Raw genomic sequence first — 26,663 nt, 5'->3', positions numbered from 1 at the left:
TTTTTAGTCCAAAATCTTTGCAACAAAAAAGCGATCGTTGACACTTACTCCTTCACACAAACACATCACAACTTCTAGGCGCCAATGTATGTGAAAGGTATCCTCTATCTCTATCTCTCTCTCTCACACACACACACACACATGCCCTTCTTTCTGTCCTCTATACCAGCGTGAAAGGGAACTGCAGTGCCTAGCCGGGGCGCCAACCAAAACCTCCTTCTCTCAGGAGCGGCTACAGTTGAGAGAAGGGGATAATTAAGTTTTGCCGGTGCAAAACTTTACCATACCTCAACCTTCGCACACTGGCGCCAAAGTTCTGCAACCGCGGCGACCGTGCGCTAAGGGCTCCATGTTTGGAGCTGTACGCACTTTGCGAAAAATAAAACCTGTTCCACGTCACTTCGATACAGTGCATCGTGTGGTTTACGCGACAGAATATGCCGTCCGTTTGCTGGTCGTGTTGGTGTGCCTTCTGAACTGCTTTTTAACTCGCAGGCCACGTTGGGACATAAAAGTAGCGGTTTCTCGGTTCGCATAAAGGTTACTCGCTCACATTAAGCTTGACTTTTGCAACGACCCTAGAGCAGTTTTTGTTGCCTGTCAACGGTCACTGTGGTTGACTTTTTCTTCTTTCATGCGTTCCGTGGTCTCACATGTTTACAGTCTGCGATGGTGATGAGATCTACGTTCTGTCTGGAGCTCACACAGTCGTTACGAAAAGCGTCTTGTTCCGTCCTTTACTAGTCCCCGTCAAAACTAAAACAACAACTCGCGCCACAATATCTACTTACCCAACTGATTCGTCTGGGGCTCGCCTGTATAGATGCGGTAGTAGATGTCGTACGAGTCGGCCCGTTTCATGCGCGATACGCGGTACGCCGGTGTAACACGTGTGACAGAGAGTAGCGACTTGAGCAGCAAGCTCATACGATTGTAGATCACCTGGTTGGCGCGCTGGGGTGCGTTCGTTTGGTCCGTCCTGATGCTCAGCGTCCAGCACTCCAATATCATGCTACCACCTTCGGCCGTTTGGAGTGAGATTTCTACGCACAGTGGCAGTCGCGTGATGATCGATTCATGCTGCCCACCGTCGGCGAGGATTTTCTTCGTCTCGACAAGCACATCAAGGATAGACTGCTGGTCGGTGATTGAGATGTTAAACTATGTAGAGGAGAGCAGCAAGAATAAAGAGAAAAAATGTATGAGAATTCATCAAAAGATTGTAACAAGCTAAAGCTATACATAAATGGAAATCTTCTTCACACGGGACACGGTAACGTTGGAGCACAATGTAATACAATGCGTATCTCTCCACCAGTGCGTGTGGGACGGTGGAATGAAAAAATCAATCATTATCGATCGAGTGGTCGTTAAGGACAAGCCTTCGTTTGATTGCGTCCTTGGGCTAAATATGAGGGGCCGGAGCCTGCTCGTGGCAGGGCTGTATCATAAGAAAATTGAGGCTAACCGATATGAAGTCCAAGATGGGAAAAAGGGAAAGCAAACTTGTAACCGAGCTTGTGTCGTGTTTCGTGCACGGTTTGGTAACACAGATGTTAGGTTCCATGATTTATCGAGAAACGAAAATATTAATTCCAGCAAAAGCTGTCACATTATAATTAACTATACACGCACACAGACACAAACCCATCCACGTGGAACATAAGGAGAATTATCATATTTGCGTTCTTTGGAAAACACAACCAAGACGGATAATCATGGGTTTATTGCTATGTTTGCAAAATAATATTCCCAACAGCAAAGGTTACTGCAAAGGTGTTCTAAGGTAAATAGTCAAACACAAGCTCTCTTCTTGGCGATTATCTCAATACGTAAGCAAACACAAGACGCACACTCGGGCGAGTCGTTGGATTGTGCAAACGATGACATTGTGACCCCAATCGTTGGAGGATTTGGTGGATGAAGCTTCAGTCCGCTCGAACAGGAAAGACCGCAAAACACAAAACAACAAATAACAGTTCTTGCTATCAGACATTGTCCTCCTCCTTCCTCCCGAACCGGCAGATGACCTTCAGGAGGACGCAGCTGAAGTACACCGTAAGAAAGATCCGAGCAGCCGGCGATGGCACTGGGCGGCATTGGCCAGAGTGCACTCACACCTGTGGAAGCGTCTCGAGAGATGACGCGGCGAAGTTGACGCGCGCGGCTCGCACGCGTTTCCCATAAACGTTCAATATGATCGAACGATTGTCACCTTTGACATCGGCTGCAAACGGAAAATTACGTCCCGATCGGTGCTGCTTGATAATGGGGCACTACCCCGTAGCTCCCTCCCTCCACCGGTTGGTACATATGCCGACATCCACCGGCACACAACCAAAACAACTAACCAATGTGGGGTAAACAAATCAATCAAAACTGACTCAGAGGACGACAAACCGTGATCGGAAAGTTCCGCGTATAATGTGTGAGTGTGTGTGACTTTGGCGGGGAGCATGAAAATCATGTAATCAGGTAATCTTTACCGATGCAATCAAATAGAGCATATGTAAATAGAGCAAATATAGCATAGCAACAATGTGACAAATGGCAATGACAGCTTGATCGCTGTTAGTGACATTTTTTAAGCTTGATATTTCTTATTATGAATGATATTGATATTCTTTTATGAAAAATGAAGAGAAGTTACTTTCAGAATGCCTCCAGAACTTTCACAATACAATACTGTAAAACCGAGAGATAAAGAGACTTCCACCGTTCTTTGAATGCTATTCTAGTAAACTTGGATCAGTTATGGTGTACATGGGTTATAGGGCAACAATTTTAATGCACCGTTGAACACTGAGAGGTACGCCAACAGAAATGATTCCGAATCCTATTCCAGTTCAGTAACTAAAGCAGAATCCCTGATTAACCTGTACCTAATCCAGAGACCATGCCAATTCTGAATCTTGTTTTTAATTTTTATTGTTTTGAGAACTGATACTGAACCTACGCGGAACTTGGAAGTAATGCCACACCCATAGTAGACTATGAACTATGCCCACTAACAGATCGTGAACTAATACCGTTGATGGAATTGAACCTGATCCTAAGCCAATACAGGAATTGATCCCACATCCATACTGATCTTAGAACTGATCCAGATTCTATTTTGATCCTGGCCTTGATCCTGGTTTAATATCGTTTCTGGAATTGATCCTGGCCCTAAACCAGTCTTGAAATTGATCCTGACCCCTTACCGGTACTGAAACTGATCCTGGGCCTATGTCAATCCTGGAACTGGTTCTCAACCTATATTAATTCAGGAAGTAATTCTGAATCCAAATCAATTCTGGCACTAATTTTGAAACCATGTCAACTCTGGAACAGTTAAATTCTGGTCCAAAATATGTACCTGTATCTGTATCAGTTATGAAATGATAGCCGATCCATAATAACTTTTGGACTGTCAACGTTACAAAACCACAGGATTTCACGGATGGATAAATTACCACTTAAATGAAGGTTTTAATTCTAACAAATCCAACATTCTCTAACACGAATGCTCGGAACCTCGTTCAGCTCCTACCATTTCGTGTTTGAGTTCTTATAATCGTGTCTGTATAGTTCAGGTTTCGCTGTAAATCACTTAAATGCCTTCTCCTTTTAGCAGTAAAAGCCAAGTAAATGGAAGGTCTGTGTTTTCCCAAGGGGAATTTTTAAACTTCAGCATAAAAGTAAGCTTCCAGTAAGGCCTCATGGGACACATTAATCCATCATATCATGAGTTTTCGGAGAGCGTCATATCCTCCCCAGAATACACGATGATGAGTTCATTTTTCGGTAACATTATTTGGCCTTGACCCGGCTTGCGAAATGCTACGACGAGCTACAACTTCCCAACAACTTCCCCGTGCGCAAAGCAGAAATTTGGCATTGATGTAGGTATATGGTAACCAGCATTTTGCGGTGCTGACAACCCACATGACAACAGCATTCCGCTTCGATGACCCCACACAAATGATGGCGCTTGTGGATGGTAGCGGTGTGGTGATCGATTTGCCTCACAGCCCGGATTTTCTTTGCTCCCTTTGCTCTTCTTAGCCACTCGGGTGTCTTAATTGGACTTTACTCGATATGTGGGTTATCGAAGGGGGGAGAGATCGAAAGGGGCCATAAAGCCGTGTCGGACGATACCCATCGCCATACGCTCTCGATACGCTCCCCGGTTCAATATATGAAGCCGATGGTGGTCATCCACAACGAGACTGTAATTAGGCGATGAAACGAACGGGAACGTGATTCTTAAATGCAATTGCGGGGTTTATTTCGTTTGGCTGATTTGTGGCGAAAGAAAGTTGAAGTTTTCTCACAAATTGGATTCATTCAGAAGCTTTTTTTCTCATTCCCTGCGGTCATAAAGTTCCCACCTGTGGGACTAAGGAAGGCAAAAGAGGCATGGAGGGCCTCTTCTTTCTCATCAGGCAACAGGAAACGGAAAGTATAATATTGAACATAATGTACAGAGCTAATTTATTAACCTTTTGTTAGTTTTTTCCAAGAAACTCAGCATTTTCATCAGTTATCATACCGACAAAGTGTTTGAGAAATTATCTCTAAGCTCTTTAGCGCCCTGTGGAGAGGTATCGTTTCTACCTCTAAGCGAACCTTTTTGGCAAGTTCCAGGTAACAAACACTTTCGTCCACAGTTTGAGACACACGGGGGGCATATATTGTTGTTTTGAGACTGTCGAACTTCCCTTACCTCGTATTCGCTAGCTTGACACTACAACATAAAGATCCGTTTATTTATCAACAAAATGCACTTCCGCTGGCGAATAATAAACATTGCGTCGTGCACAGCTTTAAATAAACTCTCGAAGGCCCGTAGGGAATTGCCTGAGACCAGCAGCACAGCATAAGTCCATTAGCATAAGGGCGGTGCGGCGCGCGACTCTCTGTTGTAAACAACCAGTTCTTCTGTTGAGTTCTGTTCCCCAGAAGAAGGGCAGACAGAACGAATCCGTCCAATGTTCATTCACCCAGAACAGTTTATGTTGCCACCCCTCCCACATCGCCACCATGCAATCGCGTGGATGACCTCAATTTTATCCAAACCCCGTCCAATGCTACCATCCGCCAGCGCGTCGCGGACACTATTCATCTCAGCTGGATATGGGGGCGGTGTTGAGAAGGGTGTCGTCGTCAGCTACCAATTCTAGAGGAGTCTGCATTCTAGACCATTTTGGACATTTGCTTAGGTTTGTCTGGATTAGGGGAAGAAAAGATTCAACTTCTTTCTCCATTTGCCTGCTTAAACTGAGAAGGAAATGAAATACGACACCCCCTACAAACAAAGCCGCGCGCGGACAGCTTTCGGAGCACCCTATCTCTTCCGGTTATCTGTTTTGTGTTCTCCAAACAATTGACCATCATCTTTCGTCTTACTGCCAAAGCCCCTTGCTGCTCGTTAAGTGGAGAAGATCTTAAATATCTTCTGTGCGACAGCAATGGATGAAAATTGCATTCAACACGTTCCACGCCATACATGTTTTGCTCAAGTGACGACATCCGGCCGCGGAGTGTTTGGTTGGAGTTTAAATGGGTGTGAAAGGAAGCAGAAAAATGTCATACAGATTCTTCCCTAGAGGGTTGAGGGTTTGAGAGCTTCTCAAATACCTCTTGAGAAGTTTTAGGAGAAGTTCTTCATGTTATCATATAAAATGTCATTTCAAGATCCCTATTTCGGCTGAAACTTCAGAAACATTTACAGCCACACACACAGATGTCAACCAAAAGTATTCTCTCGCAGTAGGCCTTTCTAAAATTCCTACGTGGCGGCGGTGCACGTTCACCAAAACCAGAACCAAACTGCGGCGACCGAGCTCGTGGTGGTGGTGGTGAGTTGGCACAAAATTCCTTTTTCACCGCAAAAGAACGAAGCACACATTGACGCAACCAAACAAAAAAAAAAGGTGTGGCGCAAATGGTGTCCGGCTGCCGGTAGAACCAATTTCGTGGAAATAAAAAAAAAGTTTGCCGGTTTGTACGTTCTGTCGGAAATGGCGGAGCATGAATCATCTCGTCTGTCGTTTTTCCGAGAATTTTCGGACGCACATAAAACGATACGTCGCGCCATTCGTCCTGCGGCCTGCGGGAAAAAAAGGACTTCCGAACACGTGTGTAAATCGAGCAGGGGATATTAACGTGGGGCTTGTATCGAGCGTGAGAGCGAGAGAGTGCGAGCTAGGAGGATTGAAAGGCGCGAGAGAGCGTTATCCTTGACGGACGTCCCCTGTGACGACGTGGTGCGGGCCCGTATGACGACGCCGGAACAGAGTACAGAGTAATCAGAGCAATCTTATTTAAGGCGCTTACCGATCCTTTTCTGCCGTCGTGTGCGTGAAACTGAAGGAAATCAATCGATGGGAAACAATTGCGAAACTGAACAGAAATTAAACAGAAAACGGAAGAGCGGGCGCGCCCGTAGCCGATGAAGCTGCTTTCTACACGCACTTGAAACACTTTCTTTTCAATGGAGCAAAACTTTTCACCAGACGCAGACGGTACGTCACCATGCTTTGAGTCATAGCCAACTAATTGGTTCCCACTGCGCACAGACACAGTTTTTTTTTCTTCTGTTGGTGCTTAGGCGCCTCCTCTTCTTGGGGCGTGGGTTGTCCCGCTTGTCCTACCGACGACACTGTGGGCCGCCTCACTTGGATGGCAAAACGCGTGAACGCTTTTCTTCCACACACACCAATTATTGAACACCTGTTTTAACTGCTGCCACTGTTTGCCACTACCAGAGCACGAGCAATTTTTCTGCAAATCACTTTGGAAATTCGGAACAAGCTGTGGTCTCAAAACGCACACACATTCGCCGCAGAAGAGCAGTCGGATGAAAATGTTGGCAGCGCGCTTATCCAAAGCAACGCGTACCCCCTTGAAAATGCTGCTTTTCCCTCTACACACACACACACACAGGCGCGCGCACACACCCTCTTACAAACCGTGGAAAAGTGGGCACACACACACACACAGTGAAGCCGTGTTTGAAGAAGACGCGCTCTTGCTAAGCAAAAGCATAACATTTATCCATGTGTGCGAGAGAGTGAGTGAGTGAGCGTGAAAGGGAGTGCGTGCGCTTGTGCAGTTATGCTTCTGTCTCACTTGCACTCTCCCTTTAGCATAGGATGTTCACACAGTCAGAAACGCACACATAGATACATCAATGCTGTGGAAGATTCCGTATGCAGACGTTGCATAGCAGCAGCAGCATCAAGCTGCATATAAAATGTGTGTCTGTGTGTGTGCCTGTGTTGGTATACACACCGTGTAGCATAAAACGTTTGATGCAGCGCCCTTTTACAGGTGTGTTGGTGCAATCAGTGTGCTTGTCCGTGCACCCCTTCACGCCTCGTCCAGAGCACACCCTGCAGCATAATGCTACGGTTTGGTTGCCTTTCTACTCGCTTCTACGAACTGCGCGCGAACGCGGCGGCCATGTATAGGAAGCCCAATGCCCGATGCAGCAGCATAGCCCTGCGTGTAGGCGCAGGCAGCAGGTGGTGAAACCCAAGGCCATTAAAGCAAAACCTTCGGGCAAGGGAAGCAATAAAAAGGCTCACGTTCTTTCCTCTGATGGAAGTCTATTACTTGTAGCCGCCGGTAGCTATTTACTTGCGGCGGAACTGTAATGGATTATAGTAAGGTTTTTTGGTACTTCTGATGCACCCCAAACCCGGCTGGTGTAGTGGTGTAATGATGGAACATTTGCAAAAATCGATGAAAATTCGATTTCGCAAACGGTCCATTTCGGGCCATCTGGTGGGACATTTTGTGCCTTTCCGTCCAAGATGGATGGTCCAACCGTCTTCTGCCGCCTACACACGACGAGTCAGTGGCTCTGTGCAAGCGCATACTTGCAACAATGTGAATGTGGAGCAATCCGACACAACCCACGGTCCTTTTTTCCTCTTTTGAGTGTTCTCCAGTGGTTTCCCAAGCAGACAGTCCGTTCCCTTTTCGAGGTGGGCGTTCGTGTCGATCGGGCGAGTGAAAAGGAGTTGGAAAGTGGACATGAGTTATTTTCTTCCTTTCTTCCACTTTAGACGGCTCTATACACATACACGAGTCACCCACGGATCTCAGCCCACGGGAGCATGCAGTTGTGTAGGACAGCGCATAATCGGCACTTGAACGAGACGTTGGCATTACATTAAAGGTACTTTTTCATTTAAATGACCGTAATATTGTATCCTAATTGGAAATCTATTTGTGATTCACTCCCCCCCACAATCAACCCTACTATGGAACTGCCATTCTCTTTCATTGCCTATCGGTCACGCTCATCGAACGTGATAGCTGTATCGTCCAGCCTGTTTTGCACTTTTGCCGGGAACCAGTATCGACCGGATCCGTGCCAGCGTTCGGGAATTTCGGGGATGCGTAGAATCCCCTTGCGCCACCCTCAAGGTTACGCAACGTTGTTTACGCTGTCTATAAATGGCTTGCCCAGCCGTGTCCATAGAAAAGTCCCTACTGCAACGGACAAAGATTAGCGGCTTGATACGATTAAAAAAGAAACCCCGAGCGAAAATAAAATCTTGTTTACTGCGGCCATCGTTGAGTGCGGCCTTGCAGTGACAGAAGAAAAACAAGTCGCAACGAGCATATCCTCCTCCCCATGCCCTGTCTTCCAAACACTTCCACCTAGAAGAAACTCCCCGAAAAAAACAGCCCGGCGCCGGCCGGATGGATGACGTGACTTTACGCACAGACAACCGAGCGGAACCCGAGCGCGGTGCGTTATTTGGACCGTTTATCGGTTTAGTCTGTCCCTATCTCTCTCCCTCTTTTTGTTAGAATGCCTAAGGTAGGCTTTCGCCTTGTTCACTTTCGGGATACACGCATGATGGGCCACGTGCGAACGCTCACGGAGCGCCAGACATTCGCCAGACGTTCTCAAACATACACACGCCTTTTTGCCCCCGGACAGCGCATGCTCCTGTTTGGACGCACAGCGCACAGCAGAGTAGAATTGTTGAAGTTCTCGGGTGTTTCGGGCAGAGCAGTTCTCCGGAATATATGCGTTTTTGTGTTGCAAAAACAAAAAAAAAAAGGATTCAGGAATATTCTCCCAAAACTCCAGCACGGTTGATATTAGTAAATCTCTCTTTTCTCTCTCTCTCTTCTTTCTAACTCTCTAGAACTCGAGCTGTCTGGACGACCGTGGCAGGGCACACCACGTGGCGGTCAATGACACTGGTACCAATTTCACACGCCACACCAGCAGGAAAGTGCGTATGTTCGAGTTCTGTGAGCGTTAATTCTGTTTAAACGCACGGTGTGTCGCAAGGACGCACTCCCTCTTTCGGCGGTAGACAGGCACTGTGACTGACCTTGCTGCCAACCTGCCGAACGACCTTGGCGAAAGGCGATGGCATACCAAGATCCCGTTACATCCATCCTCGTCATGTGCCGCCGTTATAAACTGCCTTTTGATGAGTCATGTAGGCTACCCCAGAGCACAGCGTGTACAGAAGACATCTCTTCCGTTTGTATTTCGAACACACTCGAATATAAACATAGCATTATAATTTTCTAGTGTGCATGTATGACGTCTTCATTCATCGTTCTGTAAGATATTTCATGGTCGCCCCTAAAAGCAGATAAAACAACATTTATAAAGAGTCACGAACGATTAGTGAGGGATTCCCCCATTGGGTTGAGACATAACCAAACCTGTTCACTACTGTTGGGGTCGCGGGGGGCGTTTGTACGTGATAGGATTGTTTACGAAATTCGTTCGTTCGCTTCGGGGCCACCCGTCGACGGGTGTTGCTGCATTGCGCGTGTGGACATTGTGGCGTACGTGCAGTTTGGCGGGCAGCGCCGAAGATTGTCAGCTCAGAGTAGCGATCTCACATACACACTGTCAGACGCGTGCCCTATCTTATGGTGGTGGTAGAGGCCATATCTTGCCCCTACCCCCCACACACAGAGGGAGTATCCAACATGATGGGGCACTCATGAAAGGGCTGTATGCAGTGAGTGGCCCTAGCCTTAGGACTAGGTCCCAACATTAGCACCGATGCTGTTCCACTCACCGGCCCATTTAGGGGTCTTTAAAACCGATTCAACCAGCATTCCAAAGGTGGAGGGGAAACTCACTCACAAGGGGTCTGTTTTCAATGAAGCAAAGGGAAGAAACGCGTACCTCTCTCTCTCTTTCTCTCTCGCTGGTATTCCATTCATCTTTGTGCATGTGGGCTGCGGGTATGGCTTCCTGCCGTACGTGCACTTCCCAACAAAGCAGCAAAAACGGCCTCATCTCGTGCCTCATCACGCCTCTTCGCACCGGATCTATTCTCCCACACGGAGCGCGGGAATGTACGGAATTGAGGACAGCTACAACCACAGCTTTAAAAAAGGGAGTGGAAGTGCCCGAGCGTGTACGGGCGCGAGCGCGCACGCGGCGATAATGTTTTGATTGTTGAATGAATGGTGGCCCTAACCATAACAGCAGCAGCATGGAATGTGCGGGCTGGCTATCCGGTTTGGTGCCGGACAAAAAGTATGCGGTTTGCGGTTTTCTAAAACTGCTACCTCCGCACACGTCCGCAGGTGGCAATGGTTGTGTGTTTTTCCTTTTGGGAAAGCTGCAGCTGCCTTTTTATGGAAGAATTTCTACTGAAAGCTCCAACGGCACAAAAGTAGTGATGGGTAAAGTTGGCAAAAATCAGGAGTCGAATCCGATTAGACTCCGAATATTTCAGAACCAACTACAGTAGGTAGGTAGGTAGGATTATGCGGAGCCGTCTGGAATCGTCTGAGGCAATTTGGAGTCGTCAGGAGTCGATCGGAGTCGAAATTGTCCGGGTCGAGGTCGTCCGGATTCGAAGGCGTCTAGTGTCATCGGGAGTCGAAGTCGGAGCCATCCGGAGTCATAGTGAGAATCATCGGGAATCGAAGTCGTCCGGAGTTGGAGTCATCCGGATTCGGAGTCGGAGTCATCCGGAAACGGAGTGGGAACCTTCTCGATTCGGAGTCGTCCGGAGTCATCAGGAGTCGGAGTGGTAGTCATCAGGAGTCGAAATCTCTCCTGACGAGTTGGACGAGTGGTGGGAGCTCGGAATCGGACCTACCCAAATCCGTGATCGGAATCAGTTCCGGAGGCGATTCAGATGCTGAAATCGATTCTGAATCCGAAGCCAATCCCGTAGCCAATTCCGAAGCCAATTCCGAAACCGGTATAGAGGCCTGAATTTCCAGATTCCAGAAGTTGGCCAATTTTGGAGCCAATTCTGGATTCTGGAGCCGATTCTGGAATCAATACTGGAATCGTTTCCAGAAAACTTCTGAGCTAGCCGGAATCGATTCCGACGAAAACTTGTTTCCCATCACTAGTCTGGAGTCGAAGTCATCCGGATTCGGAGTCAAAGTCGGAGTCGTCCAGAGTTGGAGTCATATGGAGTCGGATTCGGAACCTTCCTGAGTCGGAGTTGTCCGCAATTTCGATTCTTTACGGCTATCAATATGTAGCGTTATTTGATCCAAACGTCTATGGAGATGGCAAAACCGACCCTGATTTCGAAGCCGATTCTGGTTTTGGGGCTTATTCCAATTCCGGAGCCCATTTCGATTCCAGAACCGATTCCGATTCCAGAACCGAGTATGATTTCAGAGCCAATTCCGGAGCCAATTCCGATTGGAGAATCGATTGCGGAAACTGATTCCAGTTTTACTATCCGGAATCGATTCCAGAAAACTTCGGAGCTAGCTGGAATCGATTCCGACGAAAACTTAATTTTTCCCATAATTAGTCCGGAGTCGGAGTCAAAGTTGGAGTCGTTCAAAGTCGGAGTCGAAGCCTTCCCGAGTCGGAGTCGTCCGGAATCGATGGGAGTCCGAAGTCGAGCAGTGGCGTGGACGGAGACAGCCGGTGCAAGGATACTGTCGTAAAGCATTGATGCCGCCCTAAGCACAAGACGAAAAATACTAAACGAAATGAACTGTCGGTCAGACATTGGCCGGCTCCTGGCGACTCCGATTCTTGTTTAATTCTGATTGCAACCGAGTCCGGTTGACTCCAACTTCGACTCCGGACGACTCCGACTTCGTTCGGAGCTAGCGGTTCCGATTCTGCCGGAGTCGGAATCGAACTAACAATAGCCGAAGTCGGATCGGAGTCTTGGGTGCACTCCAGAGAACACACCACTACACCAAAGACATAACGTACATTGCACAAAACTGAAGAAAAACCTATCGATTAACATTGGAAATAAATTAAAATATATGTCACACGACATCAAGTAAGTTCTGAATCATGTTTTCCAGTTGCATAGAATTAATAATGTGTGCATTCCTCCGATGTTCCAATGCAGTTCATTTGTATTCTATGCCGCCAGTTCCAGTTGCGCTGTGCTATCCGTTTGAACAGACATTCTTTTTCGAAATGTTTGCGTTGCACACATCTAGTTACACACATATTAACCCCTGCAAATGGACAAACACGGCGTGGTGCGATAAAACAAAGACACCTTTCGCGGAGCGAGCGAGGAAAATGGAGCAAACACACCGGCCACGGTCGGTCTTCAACCGCGGCTCCGGGTGCGAACGGAAGGTCAGGTAGAGTCTACTGTTCCCCCCATCGGCACGATTGCAAGCCCAGCAGGAGTGTGGGAAGCAATATCGAACCACCCACCCGGGTCCGAGGGAGGGTGCAATAATCACGCTGGAATTTAACCGCGGCGGGCGGCTGGCTTACACCTCCAGCAATCAAATGGCGAACAAATTGCAATTCTAGAGCGTACAAAAAGGTAGAAACCAAGTAGCAAAAGAGACTCACACTTGATTTAGTTTTTATTAGCAAATTGGTCAGCAAGACGTCGTGGCTGATTCCGATCCTGTTGACACACTATCGTCCAGCATGCCAAGTCAAGCACGTTGCCATCCTGACCCGCAGGCACGAGATCGGTCGATCGCTCGTCGTTGTGTAAACAGAATGATTTACCATTGAAGCAGGCGGACGCAGAGGTCGAGGAACGGGACGGTAAATATACAAATACAATTGCGCTAGCAATAGTTTCATCGCCCGAGTGACGCTTATTTACACCAACGGTGTTGCTTTGAAATTCGCAACCTTTAAAAATCATTTTTCCACTTCTTATTGGAATACGCGAAGCACGATAAATTATCTAATGTGAAGTGAAGACATCAAAATCAACAACATAATAACTATCGCGCGAAGGCGACGAGCAATTTCCACTTATGAAGGCATCGCCACTTGGCACATGCCGGTGCACGCACAGCACGATATAATCGCGATGACATGAGCGTTTTTCTTTGAGGACCTTTTTGCGTGTATGTATGTGTGTGGTGCGATGTGACGTAGCGGTGTGCCCTTTCCCCATTCCCAGGGCGCTAGCGCGGGAACAAACTGAGAAACGAGCGAATGAACCGAAAATTTTGCTGCGCAATTCCTTCACGTATGAGGGGTGTTCTGTGGCGCTTCTGCCACCGGGAGGGAGGACTGCACTACTGGGATACCACCGCGGGCAAACGACCGCCCATTGACCGCGGCAAAGAAGATGATGCGCTGCGTTTACAAATGCATCCATTGTATGTTGTATTCAACAGCAATAACAACCCCGATGGAAGTCGATCGTGACGGGCGCAATTTTCTACAAAATAAAGTAAAATAACAACACGTTTAAAAGTGAACAGCATTTTAAAAATGGGTAGAAAGTTGACCACCTCCCCCGTGCTGCTTGCCTGCTTGTTTGCGGGTATTATTTGCTGATCAGATCATGAAGCGTTGTGTTCGTCTGTTTGTGCTCAAGATTACCGTTCCCTTTGCCTTGTTTCTTTATCTCGCCCATCGGCAGTCAAGTACGTCCTTACACCATGCCTTTGCCGGAGCCAAACTACCTGTGTGTCAGCAACTTTTTACCACACTTAATCCAACCTGATAACGTGCTTGATAGTGTTGCTGAAGTGTGCATTTGTGTGCTTGAATGCACTTCTGCTAGTAGCTATTAAAAACCCAAAGTCCCTTAATAAACTCATCACGAATTATCGTTCGCGGAACGAGCAAGGGAGGGGTGGGCACTTGGTTGGCGTTCGTTGACGACTGGAGAGAAGCACATACACATACATCAAATCAATGCAAAAACCGGTTCGCACTGGAGTGTACCGGAGCGCAAAGGGAACACGTTGCTGGTGCGATACACCGGGAAAGGTAAAGGAATTGTATAAATAAACATTAGAACGCTGGGAACTGTTTACCGTCCCTTTACCGGGATGGTAGCGGAGGCAGTAAGATCCCCTCTTACTATCACGATCGTGAAACTATGTAAGAAACTGTTTTGTTTGATCTGGTCCTACCATCCCGTTCTCCTCACCCTATACTTGCTTGCTATGCCACCGGTGCAAGTGCAAATGTCCCGCCACCCCTATGCCCATGCGGTAAATAAGTTGCGCAATTCGAATTGTGCACTAAAAGAGGTGGACGGCCCATCAACAGCAGCAGCAGCAGCAGCAGGAAGTCGGTTCGATCCGGTTGCGGCTTTGCGCCGGTGGGTGAAGCGGTTTGAACAGGTCTCGCCCGGCAAAGGGGGGGCTCGATAGTGCCCAGTTCCTAGTCCCATGACAATTAGTCAAATGCAGACGATTGACAGCTTGCGTTGGGGGGACGATAATTTAGCCAGTTCGTGCTTAATGTCACGGGTGTTCCGGAAAGTGAAAAGCAAAACAACAATTAGCTTTAATTACCGTCCGATGAGCTGGCAGTGAAGATGCGTTTGGAATGTTGTGTGTTTGTGAAGAATCTTTTATAGAATCTTCTAAATTTTCTTAATTTAATTTAATAATTTAAATACAGTGGCTCACTAAATGTATGGTACATAGCATTAGAAAGTGTGTGTTAAGAAAACTTTTAACTTTGGTAAAATTGAATTTGTTGAAACTGCTTAGTTTAAAAAATATAAATAAATGTTACGTTGTCATTGCGTTTGTCAATGAAGCAGATGCTGGGGTCCTTTCCGTTTTAAGTTCGTAGCAAGGTGGATTAAAAATATCAGGTGGATAAGGGCCTTTGGGGGGTCACCATAGTTGAGGGACTTTACGTCATTTTAAAACTGTTAACCATTGGTTTCCGCACACAATGCTTAGCAAATAGAACAGATTTCTTTGTTATTATGTTGATTTTTGTGTGTCTATTGATTTTATCGAAAAAATGAGATTTGTTAACAAAAGATTTGATAATTTGTTTATGCACGAAATTTAAAATCATGTGAGTAAGAGTTCTTATCTCACGTAAATTGTCCATGCGGCTCGTAGATAATTAGGAAATAATGTGAAAATTGGAAAAAAATAACGATTTCTTAGTATTTATCATCAAAAATGTCGAAAACACAATGATTTATAGAATAAATTCACGGAATAACACAAAATAACTCACTTTGATCTATGTTTTAATGTTAAATAAGAACTCGCAAAGTCCAAATTTTTTTTCTAAAGAATATTTAATCGAAAAAATGGGGTAGATAAATTATATGAGCAAATTTAATAAATGTAAACAAAGTTTGAATCCTGGGGACCTTACGTCAAGTGACGAATTGTCAAAATGCACTAGAGTCCACCACCTGATATTTTTAAATCCACCTTGGTTCGTAGGCTGAAATTTCATCCTGTCAGCTGTTTGCATTGTGTAGCAGTTTTCGAGCAGCTATCTGAGTAGGTATAATATACAGGTGGGCTTATCCCAAGGTGTATGAATTTAGAAGGCTGATTTTTATCGCTTCTGCTTCTGAATGAAGATTTTAAGAGTGTTTTGTGTATTTGTCAAGCCTCCAGAAAGCTTGTTTGAACAAAAGTTTTCACCCATCCTGTCAAAAAGTGATATTCAAATTTGGTTTGAAAAACATGCTATGAGACCACCTGGACTACACTTGATTCTAGATTCCATCACCAGATCTCTTTAATACACCTTGGGATAAATGAAAACACCACCTTGTTTTGCCATTTGTCGAATACTCGAATCTAATTCTAGCTTTGAGGCTAGAATAATCTAGACTGAAAATTGCCGGCCTTTTTTTTGTGTGGTTTTGTATGGAGTGTTTACATGATTTCAGCCTCCAACTGTCAAACTCCATAAAAAAAACTAACTAGAATCGTGAAGGGCCCCACTGATAGATTATAATAGGATTTTAGATTAATTATTCCAATGCACTTCTTATCTACAGGATGGGGTCCACTGACCACTGACGGCCAGTCTGAGGAGGCCAATTGTCCTTGTTGCTTATGAAAAATAATTAAAATAAAACCTCAAACGTTCGTTCAACCTAGCATAGGTTTACCAACCATTATTTAACTTCGAATCTTGGGTTTTTTTTTACATTTTGGTTGAAATATGATCACTTTAGTATCAAAAATTTCCATTTTTAAATAAAAACAAAATCGAATGCTTTAGACATATTAAGAAAGTATTAGAATTGTTTAAGATATTGGCAAAAACCTGCCAAAAAGTTGGGTGAACCATCAATTTAGTGCATGTACTGTATCTGTATCTGTAAAAAAAAAACAAAACTAAACCTTAATTAATCATCAATTACCTGCACTTCTCACAATTTGACTTAAAGCTCGTTAAAGCTCTCATCAAATGTAAAGAGATAGTTTACATAATATAGCAAACATGAACCTTTCCAGAACAGCTGGAACTAATCGCACAGCGCCATATCACCTTACTCTCTACAAAACTGCGCCATCACACTTTCTTTCAAGTGCTGATAGCAAACGATTCAAGATAAGGTGATGCAAGTAGTTACTGCTACTATCACTATGTGTCACTTCTCTAAGCGTTTAATGGGACGGGTTTAATCGCAGCCAACACAATCCGCCCATCGAACCTGCTGAACCAGCGGAAAAGTGGATTCTCAACCGGCACACTGCACAGTAGTAGTAGGTTGGGCCGGTTCGTTCTAGTTAATCCCTTGCCGCGATAGATTTGCAACATTGACACAAGTATCGATTACGATTCGTGTTCACTTGAAATTAAACGGCACCGAAAGGGCACCCCCGCTCTCGTCCATCCATTTTTTCTCCCCTGAAGAGCTAATGCTCGGGCGAGGTAATCAATCGACCCGTCTGAATATGCATGCGATGGGCACGAGCGGCAGCGAATGCATATTTAGTCCGTTAATTATCCCTGTGCCAAGCAAAACACGTTCGCAACATGCAAAACCGAACCGGGTAAAAGTTTCCCCATTAACCTAGATTATGGCGTGAAGAAAGTGGCCACTTCCGGCTAGCTATTGGTGTCACAGGACGAACGAACAGCGGAGGGGGGCGATGGGGTTCTTCCGCTATCCACTGTCGATTTTGTGTGCTGTCCGGTGAGGTGCACGTAACATCGCGTCATCCAATAGAGGGCAGGACGTTTTGATCGAAATCGGGATGACGTGATGCGCGCTTGCGGCTATCTGGCGCGAGTCATGATTTATGATGCATTCGATTGCAAACCAATGCCATCAGCAGCGATGCATCATTTCGCGCGACAATAAGACAAGACGGACGTTGCTATGCGACAAGGGTCGCTTCCGCATCGGCAGATGTGATCATTGGAGGGTTGCTTCGATTTTAAATTTGTTTCCTTTGTCAAGAATAACATCTCTTCCTATTTTCCTAAAAACCTAAAAAGAAACACAAGTTTTCCCGCTAACATAAAACGTCATTCTCCGACGCTCCCTTTCTCTCTTCCGCTCTCAATCTTATTGAACGAGATACTTTGCTCGTTCGAACCACTGCTGTGACGTTGCGGTGCATGCGATCTTCTTGCCCTTATCACGAGTGTGGCCTATTTCCACCCACGATTCCACTTGGTTTCTGCATCTTCGCGCTAAGAAACAAAGAAACAAAACCACCGACCCCGTACACTAACTTACCCAATCCGTCGACGTGGAGTTCGGGTTGCTTTCGGTGGCGATTTTCTCACCTAGCCGTGATTGCACAATGATCTGGGCGGCCTTCATCGCCAGCTGGCGAATGTACTTCTCCAGATTGCTCCGATCCTGGAGGCTTCCGCTCTGCGAAGCCATCGTTGCTGCTGCTGGTGGCGTGTCCACTAGCTCTCTTTCTAATGTTTTGGTTTTGGGTCTTACGTTCCTTCACTTCGTTTGCACACACTTTTCCACCCCGTTACGGTTACGTCGGTTCCAATGACGGGCGATTTTTTCTTCGCTATCACACACACGAAAAAAAAAAACAAAACAAACCTCCACAGCACAACAACAACAACAGCACCTCACAAAGCAATGCACGGAACACGCGGGCTAGCTGGCAGGGCGGCACACCAACCCGTACACTTCCATCGGGACGTGGCGCTTGACCTCGAGCTGTACCGTAATGGTGCCGTTTGGGATGCGGAAAATGGTGAAAACCTGTGAAAAATGCACAATTTCTGCAGCGAGCTGGTCGGGTCGCACATTGAAAACAACATTCCACTAGAGAAGAGAAGGAAAAAGGGAAAAGGGGGGAGAGCGTGCGGTTTGACAGCTGTCCAAATTTGACAGCAGTGGTTATTGCAATTGGCACGACATTACTGCAGTTCGTTTGAATTGTGCGACCGATGGTAGCGCCATCTATTGAACGATCCAAGACACAAACCGTTAAGGTGCACGGTACACGAATTCAAAAACGGACGCCGCGTGGAGATGCGTTTTCATAGAAAACGGTTTAAAACGCTTCACCTAAATGAAATTAAAAATTAATATTTTTAAAACCTTTGAAGAGAAAGAACCTTTTTTTCTAGTATTTATAACCAATATTTCCTCGAATTGTGTCTCCTTGGTTGGAATGCAATAAATAGTTCATGAAAATCCTATTGGTTTTTGATAGTGTTTTGATATATGCTCCATTGAGTCACCGGTTCCAACCATCTCGGGAATTTTCTTTCGTCATTTTTCGTCACACATCGAAACGACCTTCCCCGCCAAGATGGCAAGACGGTTGCAAGTGCTGTGGAAAGATCGATGGGCACATCCCGTACAAATCAACGACTGTAAATCTTTCTCCGCACCAACACTTTGGGCTGCCACCGGGGACCCGAGGTGGACCCGGGCGGTGCGTTCTTTTTGGCAAACGGACACGGTTCAGCTTTCATAAATATGCTAATCGTTTGCCGGGGCTTTTTTTTGCCGGGCGCGTTTGTTGGTGGGCTCGTTTTATGGAAAATTTACTGCCCGGCCGGTCCGCCGCTGACTTAATAAAATTCGTCCAATATTTTATGCCCGTGCGAGGCGCTGTTTAGTGGCGCACTAGTTGGCGCAGAAGAAACAAACGCACAAATTATTACCCCTTGCATGAATCATGGCGGTGACAATTTTTTCGCGTAGGTGGCTGGCGGAACATGAGCGGTATTGGCGCTTTCGAGCCTACCGTGTCGCGCCGGCCAATTATCGAGGTTGGTGTAATTTTCGCATATTAGCGTAGCAGGTTGCTTCCGTGCCTTGCCTGTGAGGGGTAGAGGCCATGATATGGGAGGGATCGTGCGAAATGCAAGTAGTAAGTGCATGTTGCACTTTCTTTTTACGAGTCGAGTCTCTGGTCAGTCGTGGACATTGTACCGTTTTTCCCACGATGCAAGTGGCACATAGATTAGATTTAGTTTCCATGTTAAGGAATAAAATGTAATTGAAATAACAAATCTTACCTCCAACATCTAAATCAAACTCAACTGCGATAAATTTCGTACCATTTCCCGCCCAAGCAAGCTTTCACGAGCTTTAGAACACACGCACATACAACCCTACCTTGTTCTGGAAACGGCTCATCCCTAAACACACCCAGCATGTCCGCTGAGCGCTGAGAAGTAACTCCAGCATGCGGTGTGTGTAATGTGATATCATTTCGGGAAAAAAACTAGCATTCAGTTACGTACGATCGGCGCCCGTGGTGTTCCCCATAAAGCGTGTACCCATCACGTCCCGGGGCGACATAATTTTCTATCTCCTCATAAAATATGCCTTTGATTCAATTTTGTCATCCCATTAGGCGCGCATGTTTACGAGCCACGCGGCTCTGCATTCTCAGAGCACTACTACCGCTAGAGCAGGGGGGTTGGAAGGTATCTTGATCTACCCTTTGCCGCTTTTAACGTGTGGTACCTTATGAATGGATCGTCTGCGCACGCTTTAAGCGGTTCATTTGTGCGCGATAATCTTGATGATCTGTTGCTGGTTCAGCTGAATGCCGCATCAAGAGCATATGTTTATGTGCGCATGGTGGATTAGGCTTGTAGAGACAGTTCCGAGGCGTTGTTTGGCGATGCTGAGCAGATGGTGAGTTGTCTTTGCATTGATATACTTGTTGGAGTTCGAATTAATACTGTGTTCTGTTTAGAAACCTTCTGTTAGACCAGACTTTCTTGATAATGAACTTTTTTGAGGTTTAAGCTTATGCTTGCATTCCAGAGCACAAAGGGCGTTAAAATGCCCGCATTTATGCCAATATTATTCAATTAAATTCAATTCAATTTAACTCAAGTATATTCAAATTGGGTTTCCTACATCTAACTAATCCCTAACTTAACCAAACCTAATTCCCAATTCCTTATACAACCTTTAAGTAGACGCTGATAAGACGAAAGAACATTTAGGCTCGACAGTACGAAAAACAGAGATTAAATTAAAAATAAGAAACTAATAAAAAAGGAGAATAAGATTTAAGATAATAAGAGGAAAAGAAGAAAATGGAGAAGTGAGAATGAGGAGGAAGAGTTTCAGGAAGAGGACTGTAATCAGAGATGGGGAGAATCTGTGCTACTATTAAAAGCGCGAACACACTGGAGCAGAGGCTCGATGGAACCAAATGTAGTACGACGAGGAACAACGTTTAGAGCGGTACGCACCCTAAAATTTCATCCGCAAGGAGAGGCCGATCTGCGCAAGGAGAGTGGGAGCATCGATATGACCATCGAGTATGTGTCTGATGAATTAGGCACGCGCTTGCGAGCGTTTCACTTCGAAGGACTCTAAACCTAACAAATTAAAGCGAGTTTCGTAGCTGGGAATAGCGGCATTGGGACCAGTCATCCGTCGAAAAACGAACCTTGTGAATCACTTTTGGACTTATTGAATGTGTTTGTGTCCAGGTTGATGATGGCTGTATCCATAGAATGTTTAATAGAATATGTATAGCACTGCATACCGACAGGAATCACTACGCAAACTAAGCATCTGCTTCAGACTCCGAAAATAAGATCCTAAGAAATCCTACTCCCGCTCGTAAGCAAATTGCAATCATGATGTCATGATGCTGGAAATACAGGACTTGGCAGCTCTTAAGACCCTTCTAAGAACAACTATAGAGCTGAAAAGTACCGTATTGGACACCTTTCTATACTCTTATCGATATAATAAGTAAATCTAGACATATTCCCAACAAAATAATTGCCACTCTTTAGCTCCCTTTTGCATCTGTGATCATCTTTAGTCATCTTTAGTTTCAAAAATCATCATTTAGAGGTTTTAAGTAAATAATATTTAGCCAAGAGTCGTGAATTTTTTTTGTGAGTTGAATTTGAATAGAACAGGTATTGAGTTTCGGATGTTTCCTTCGTTCTTTTTACAATCGTCACAAATTAATTACACACAACTCTATGCAGGGCCTAATAGCGGCTAATCATTTTGTGATACATTGTGGGGTTTTCGCTGGCAGACATAAGAAGTAGGAGTATTGAGTTACGAGCGAGTCATAACAAGTCTTCATGCAGAGTTGAATACAGACCATCTCGATTTTATCTGCACATCTGTAATATTGCTCTTTGCCTTCAAATGCTTGTCCAACACCAAAGCAACAAACTGAAATCTTTCCGAATATCTGATAAGTCCTGTATCATTGAGTGTACTCAAAGTCCTATATTTTGGAACTGTGCTCTGATCTAACACTCTGTCTCTGATGTAGGGCATCTATACATCACTAAAAAGATAAAAGACACTTAAACATAATTGGGCCGTTTTCATTTGTTTAATTAAAATACAATGTTCAAAACAAGAATTTAAACTTTTGAATAATCTGTTTAATGTTATTTAACATAGTTGAAGACCCCCTCTTCCTCTTTGCAACAAATCATTTCGCTTGAAGGAACAAATCATCATACGCGCTCACAGACTAGCGTTAAGCAATTGATGGATGAGCCATGATAAACACATTTGTTAAAAAATCTCAACGACCTATCATAAATCTTTTTCCAAAGCTCGTAAATGTGTCCGAAAAAGGCGTAATATTTTTTAAAATAAACCTGATGATATACCACTAGGACCTTCATTTGCAAACAAATCATAATAATGGTAATTATTACACACTTTCCTTCCCAAATACCACACATCAAGATCACGATCGATCACCAACCAGTGCCCAATCGCGAAAGTACTCGATCTCGAGCCCAAATCATATTAGACTAATCGTTCGAGTGCCTAATCCATGCTACTTGTACTTGTGCGGGGTGGCATCTTGGTACAAACGACGTTTCAGCACATGGCGGCAAGGGGAGAGACTTAAGTTTTCGGCGCATTAGACACCAAACCCCCGCCCCGGCGAACGCATCTCGCCCACGATTTCCCGAGCGACTCCGACGAGCGAGAAAGATCACATTCGATCGAACCCTTCCACCCAAAACCCCCACCCACCTCTTGGGACCACAGATAAACGCACGCAGACACACACACGCACTGCTTTGCGCTCTCCCTCACCCGCGGTGAATGTCATTTCGGCCAGATTCGTGCCGCCGCGGAGGGCTGATCTTGTCATCCGCCGCAGCCACCCAGAGGCGGAGGGTGACTACAAACGACGACGGCGACGACCAAGACGACACTATATACAAATGTTCCGCTCGGTCACCGTTTCCCGGTCAGTCATCGTCAGTGCGTGATCGTGATCGCTTGATCGGTTCTGTTCTGGCTCGCTTGGTACTTCCGCAAGCGGTCGTGATACTGTGCGTTCGTGCGTGCGTGTGTTTGAAGGAAAGAAGATCACTTTGACGGATAATGTGCGATTATGCTTAGAGATGTTCGTAGGGTAGCGGTCATCCGTCAGCATCATCTGGTGGATTAATTCCGGCAAAACGGAACAGGCGATTGTGCGAATAGTTGGAAAAGAATTAAAAAAAAAAAACATCAGCACCAGTTGATGGAATTTGCAGACATGCTAGTTGCGAAAATAAAACGCGCCCCGCAAAGCTAATTAACATTCCGCAAAAGCTTACTGCTCCACCCGAACGGATTGCAGCTGTCAGTGACTAATCTTAGCAATTGCTGAGTGATTTAAGCTAAAATAGTCTACAGTAGCTCAATTTTAATTTTAATTCTTATTGGACAGTGTAGACTAGCAGGATTGTCCTCTTACAGGAAATTGTGTTAGCCATTCGATCTAGTGCTCCATAGTTTTGATCTAGCCCCGGTAGTGCGTGCATTAAATCGTGTGTGTGTGTGTGTCGTCTGCCCGTGTTCCCTTCCGTGTTTTGTGCGTGTGCTTCTCGTTAAAGTGTTTTCCGTGTCCGTGTACCTTTTGCGGTCGCTCCGTGGTTCATGTTTATGGAGCAGTGAAAATTCCTAAAGCCCCGTCCGCAACCAAAAATCAATGATGGCTTCCAGGGAGCGAAGGAGTTGTCTGCCGCGCTGGACCGTAGCGATGGTTGCCATGGCGGCAGCAATGGCAATGGCCGGTAAGTGCAATTGATTGTGGCTCAGCTAACATAAACTGCGCGAGGATAGAAACGTTTGTAGCAGTGAAAATTGACCATTAGTACACCATCATCGTCATCATCTCCATCGCGGTGCTTCTGAGTGGGCCAGCATACCACACAAGTCTCGTCCCCATGTTCGTCTGGCGCGTGTGAAAGTGCAGTGGCGCAAACTATTAGCTGAAATGGAAAGGGAGTTTCTTTTCACATTCGTTCCCGGTTTTCCCCCCTCTTTTTTCCAACGTTTGTCGGGAAAATCGGACAGCTGTGGTTCGAAGGGCAGCCTCGAATTTGTGTTGCAGCGTGCTCTTCAGTTTCATGCGCTCGTAAATTCTTTCCGCTCGAGAACGAGCGCGATCGTAGCGTAATTATCGCGTCCGCGCCAGAGTTCGACCGAGGTGAGCCGGTAGCACCACCGGGGGAACCTAATAAAGGGACGGGGGGTGAGGTTGAGTTCAATTTCTTACGCGAGTAATCGAATTCGCCGATGGGTTTAGTGAGTAAGTGTTTTCCCGTCTTTTTTTCCACAACTGATTGACATTTATGGGCCGATCGATGAGGGGTTTTTGTGTTCTTCTGGTGCGTTTCTATCGTAAAGTGAAAATTGTCAATCCTTTGCGCGGGGAGGACCGCCCGATACACACATTAGCTCAGTAATTACTTGACGCGTCGCCATACAAGCATTCCTTGCTTGATGGCTACCCACTCGTAAATGCACTCGTTTGCCCAGAGATCTGCTTGCACTCAATACCTTGAGGCTCTGCTTTTGGTGCCACCTGTCGGCAATTATTGTTATTAGGCTAAAAATAGTCCCAATTGTTGCCCAATCAGTTCAGTTGTGGGTGACTGGTTGGGTGCAGTAAATGATTTGAATGCGAGACAGTTAAAAGAAAGCAATCAATCCGTTGTGTGAACCAATTTGTTCTCCTCCTAACATTTTGGGAGAGTTTGAATAAAATGGACGATATGTTTTACGATTAAGTTTTCGATTTTATTACATGAAAAAAGGATTAAAAATAGAATGGATTCTACGATATGCCCGAGATTATATTTAAATACGTTAGGAAGGTTCTGAAGGCAAAGTCTTCAGAACGTGAGATTATGATGCAATTTTGAATCGAATTTACAGCAGTTTATTAACAAAAGTTGATGATGCACTTAAATTATCCTTTTTTTACACCTTTTTAGTCTGATCTCATGTTGGACTTACAATTTTTATACATTTCTATTATTTTTGCTCACACATTGAAAAGTGTTCTAAGTTTCTATTATAATTGTTATGCTATATCTATCGCCTAAACCAAAGACATCTCATTATTTTTATGTAGTTTGAGAATACCACTGGCTCTACTGGTTTGCTCATGAAAACTAAATTATGTCCTGAAATGTCGTAATTTCCTAAGTGCACATTATTTTTTTTCAAGAGGGAAGTATGAACAGAAATCAGAAAGATGGTTGAAAGGAAAGGGCACGAGAGCGGAAAGCATTTAACGAAGAGTTAAAGTCAAAGAGATCATGATAGTACTTAAACTATTTGAAACGGGACAGAAAAGGATCATTATGACAATATGATAGTGTATGTCGTGTTTCCACATCTAAAGGAGTACGGCGACGGAGGGCACGGCATGGTACATATCGGCAAATAGAGGCTAGCAAATCAAGAGCGTCAATGGAGGAAGCAAGCAACCCGGCAATGAAACAAGCTTGACTCACATGACGTTGTTGGCTTAGTGATTGCAAATTAAACAATTGTAATCGTAATTGTAGACGAATACGACGAAATGCAACCCTGGTGAAGTGTCTTTCAACATTTTCTGATCTAGAGCATCCCTCAATACTAGAAGGACCCCATACAATACTAGCATATTCCAAAATTAGACGAATTAGACTACAGTAAAGAGTTCTTGAACAGGAACGATCTCTAAATTCAGAATTGACTCTGAGTATGAATCCCAGAGTTTTATTTGCGTTAGTTATTACTTCCTCCAACTGTTGCTTAAAGTTTAACTGGCAATCAAGTGTAACCCCAAGGTCACGAATAGACGTAACATGAGGCAGAGACACATTGAGAAACTTATAATCAAAAGAATGTGGAGAACGAGAGTGAGAACAAGAAATAACGATATATATTTTTTTCAATAAAATTCCATTATCTCAATGACTTAAGTCATTACTGTGAATAAACTAAAAAGATCAAACACTGTTGAATCCAGTGTGGAAATATGACGTAGTTTTCCTTGCTACACTGCTTCAATTCCTTTCCTGCAAATCCGCAGTACAGTATTTTCCAGACTTACGTCATACATGTATTTTAAAGTTATCAATATAACTAATCAAACTAATCTGCCTTATCTTATCCTAGTTTTCCAAAACAGCACGAAAATGAGCATCAGTATAAGTATGGCATAATTTGTACTTCCATTTAATTTATGTTTCTAAAGAGAAACATTGCATGAGAATTACATTTAATGACTCATTATTAATACGTTTTGCAACAAGATTCTAAAAGTATCGTGTACATGAATTAAATATTAATTCCTTACTTTACTGTAGTTGTGAATTCGAAATAATTTTTCTTTCAACTCCAAAACATGCTAATAAAATATTTCAATCTTCATTTTTTTGTAAATTTGTTAGAAATCTACAGTAATACTTGTATTAGTTAAACATAATGGGTTCCAAAGTTAAAGGGAATGGCTTCCAAACCGTAAAGAACCGTGTATTTATTCAACGAAACAGCACAAAACAATGGTCAAACCCTTTGAAAACAATGGAAAACAAAACAGTGCCGCTAAAAGTGAAAAACATTCGCTAGAAATGTGTCAGCTTGTATCCTCTTTTGCCGTACGATAAACCTTCCTGTGCAAGTGTTTGCTGCTCTGTTCCACGTTACAACTTTGTTGAAATATCAATCGATTCGCTGGAATCGGACCCCACCAAACATAATACTCACAATTCGCTCACAACATGTGTAACG

At 44.8% G+C, this 26,663-nt stretch overlaps 2 protein-coding genes and 1 long non-coding RNA gene across 6 annotated transcripts in view; 1 reads left to right on the top strand and 2 right to left on the bottom strand.

The window, feature by feature from the left end:
- LOC120961561 (autophagy-related protein 13 homolog) overlaps window positions 1-18,469 on the bottom strand; it is a 39,298-nt gene extending 20,829 nt beyond the window's left edge. The window contains exons 1-2 of the mRNA XM_040385350.2: window positions 17,892-18,469; window positions 792-1,161 (exon numbers count right to left, since the gene is read on the bottom strand). Coding sequence (XP_040241284.1) covers window positions 792-1,161; window positions 17,892-18,044 — 523 coding nt within the window. The 5' untranslated portion in view covers window positions 18,045-18,469. The remainder of the gene's footprint in view (window positions 1-791; window positions 1,162-17,891) is intronic.
- On the bottom strand, window positions 12,759-17,884 carry LOC120961562 (uncharacterized). Its single transcript, XR_005752701.2, has 2 exons — window positions 13,705-17,884; window positions 12,759-13,631 (listed from the first exon to the last, which is right to left on the bottom strand). It is a non-coding gene; the product is annotated as an uncharacterized LOC120961562 (long non-coding RNA).
- Window positions 18,470-22,839: 4,370 nt separating the features above from the next.
- LOC120948529 (fibrillin-2) overlaps window positions 22,840-26,663 on the top strand; it is a 101,947-nt gene continuing 98,123 nt past the window's right edge. For 3 of the 4 annotated variants that reach the window (XM_040364962.2, XM_040364963.2, XM_040364960.2), the window contains exon 1: window positions 22,840-23,668. In XM_040364962.2, coding sequence (XP_040220896.2) covers window positions 23,584-23,668 — 85 coding nt within the window. In that variant the 5' untranslated portion in view covers window positions 22,840-23,583. The remainder of the gene's footprint in view (window positions 23,669-26,663) is intronic. The other variant, XM_040364961.2, reaches the window with a different exon arrangement.

This window comes from Anopheles coluzzii, chromosome 2, assembly GCF_943734685.1.
Source record: "Anopheles coluzzii chromosome 2, AcolN3, whole genome shotgun sequence".
Taxonomy (NCBI): Eukaryota; Metazoa; Arthropoda; class Insecta; order Diptera; family Culicidae; genus Anopheles; species Anopheles coluzzii.
Note: the sequence above shows the minus strand (reverse complement) of the source record. Positions and strands in the feature narration are given on the sequence as shown.